This window comes from Trichinella spiralis (genome assembly GCF_000181795.1).
Source record: "Trichinella spiralis strain ISS 195 chromosome Unknown Scfld1228, whole genome shotgun sequence".
Classification (NCBI taxonomy): Eukaryota; Metazoa; Nematoda; class Enoplea; order Trichinellida; family Trichinellidae; genus Trichinella; species Trichinella spiralis.
The window spans coordinates 1-2,127 of NW_003528167.1; the positions used below are offsets into that span (position 1 = coordinate 1).

A 2,127-nucleotide genomic window follows, 5' to 3' on the forward strand; every position below is an offset into this window, starting at 1 on the left:
ATTAAGCAGCTTCTTTTGTTGTTGTAAATTTTCTAAGATTTATTATTCAATCAAATAAATACAGATTTTAAACTTGTAAAATAAATGTTGACCCATTGCACTGTAAATAAATATTTTCTTATAAGATATAATAATTTAAATAAAGCTTCACATCTAAAATGTTTTTCTTCAAAATGGCTTGAACACTCATTTTCTATTAATTTATCATTTCATAGATAAAATATCATTTAAACAATATAAGTAGTGAGGAGCAATATGTCCAGTAAAGTGTGATCAAAATGGATTGTTTATTGAAATATCATTTTAGAGAAAGAATTTTATTTCCAGAAAAAATTATATCAACTTTTTGTATACTGAAGACAGGGAATGCTTAAAAAACATGCATACGGTTAAGATCAGTTTTATTTTGCAATATGTACGCTTTGCAATATGAATTCATTACTTAAATATTATCTGATTGTTCTGAATAATGAGAATATGATTTAATTTATTGAAAAAATGCGCAATAACGCTCGGAAACATGTTTCTATGAAATCAAAATTAATAGAAAATTAAATAAGGCATATATCTTCTTTTTAAAGAATTTTCAATTATTCAAACAAAAACTGACAGATATAACATTACCAATGTTCATTCAATGTGCAAAATGATCTGTGCAATCCTTGCTAAAGATACTAATTATGATAAAATTGCTTATTACAGAAACGACTGTGAATAAGTTTGCAGCTTAATAAACTATGTAAAAAAGCAACAAACTAAAATATGGTTCTTGTCGAACTGTTCATTGAAATATATTTTGTTAAATTTCACGTACATAGAGTAAATTTTATTTCTGTTTTATTCAACTAAAGTTTTCAGACATGAAATGAGTTCCGCCATCATCCTTGTACCTTCATGTGCAATTTTCTACATTCTGACCAATTCGATTGAAATGACCAAAAATTGTAGCATCATCAATGCAAACCGCTATTGCTGGCTCTTTTGTTTGGCTTTTCTAAAAAAAGTATTTTCTTAAACGACTGCTTCTTACAACTTCAAATGTACATGATAAGGTTTGTCAATAACACAAAATTTGTTTCCTGGTTCACTAATTAACCACTGAGAGACATCACTTTCAAGAGAACTTGCTTGACCATCAACAGCAATGGGACTTGTTACTAATTTTATACTTCTGCCCAAAATCCGACAATCACTTTTCAATATTTTATCTCTTGTTGTCCAAACTTTAATGCCTGTCTTTAATTTCTTCACAAGTACTCTTCGGTAAATCTCTGTAATTGGTTTCTGTGAAATTTATTTAAAATTCAGAGCAAGTTTCAATAAACAACGCTTAATTTTATCCGTTCAAATACTTATATTGAGGTAATATTAAGAAAGCACACCTTAAAATAGCAAAAATGTGTGCTGCTCACTCCGTTGATTGCAATAACGTTTTTCAAAATCATTCTATATTTCTGCAAAAAATGCTGCAACTTTTCTTAACGTATAATATGTTTCTCTGCATCAAATAATTATTATGACGATAATTTTAGCAAACTTTTTTCTGTTTGCCGCATATACTATTACTGTAAAATACAAAACAAATTATAAAAGCAGATTTATGTTAACAGAGCAAAATTCTGCCAGATGTTTGTTCTGGAAATTTCGCAGTAACACATGTGACTTACCATATTTTGATTTTTCACTTTTACTATATATTGTCATTTTCAATCCTTGAGCAGCTGCTGTAAAAATTTGCTGTGTCACGGTTAACGGTGGCGTTAATCTTGATTCGCCATTAACCAATTTTTTCAGATTTGGTCGAGCTGGATCATCTGGTATATCATTGTGATATATCAGTGGAGTTGAAAAACATATGCCATCGCTAAAAATTGCATGCATTTTATCATATGAAATTATTATTCAAATTTATTTGCTCCCAATTCTTTTTCTGCATGAAATGTGAAACATCTTCCAAATAGTTCTGCGTAAGTGTAATCTTTTTCATGCAAATAAATTTACCAATTGCATCCATTTCTCTTTCTTTAATTGTCAACAGATAACAAATGTCCTTTCTGAATTTCTGCAGGTGGAAAACATATCCTGTCACGCTTTCGGGAATCCCGGTACTGTGTGAAACAATCCATG

General features: G+C 29.3%; 1 protein-coding gene across 1 annotated transcript; it reads right to left on the minus strand.

Annotated features, from left to right (window-relative positions):
• Window positions 1–892: 892 nt before the first annotated feature.
• On the minus strand, window positions 893–1,881 carry Tsp_13493 (conserved hypothetical protein). Its single transcript, XM_003370065.1, has 3 exons — window positions 1,668–1,881; window positions 1,045–1,271; window positions 893–994 (listed from the first exon to the last, which is right to left on the minus strand). The coding sequence occupies exons 1-3, from the start codon at window positions 1,879–1,881 to the stop codon at window positions 893–895; spliced, it is 543 nt and encodes a 180-aa protein (XP_003370113.1).
• Window positions 1,882–2,127: the final 246 nt, after the last annotated feature.

Bases quoted from the DNA above. Each gene is read 5' to 3' on its own strand.
- Tsp_13493 (XM_003370065.1), bottom strand. From the start codon at position 1,881: ATGCATGCAATTTTTAGCGATGGCATATGTTTTTCAACTCCACTGATA. The intron at 1,272-1,667 runs GTAAGTCACATG...AACCAATTACAG, and splicing joins AAGTGAAAAATCAAAATATG to AGATTTACCGAAGAGTACTT. The intron at 995-1,044 runs GTACATTTGAAG...TACTTTTTTTAG, and splicing joins TTATTGACAAACCTTATCAT to AAAAGCCAAACAAAAGAGCC.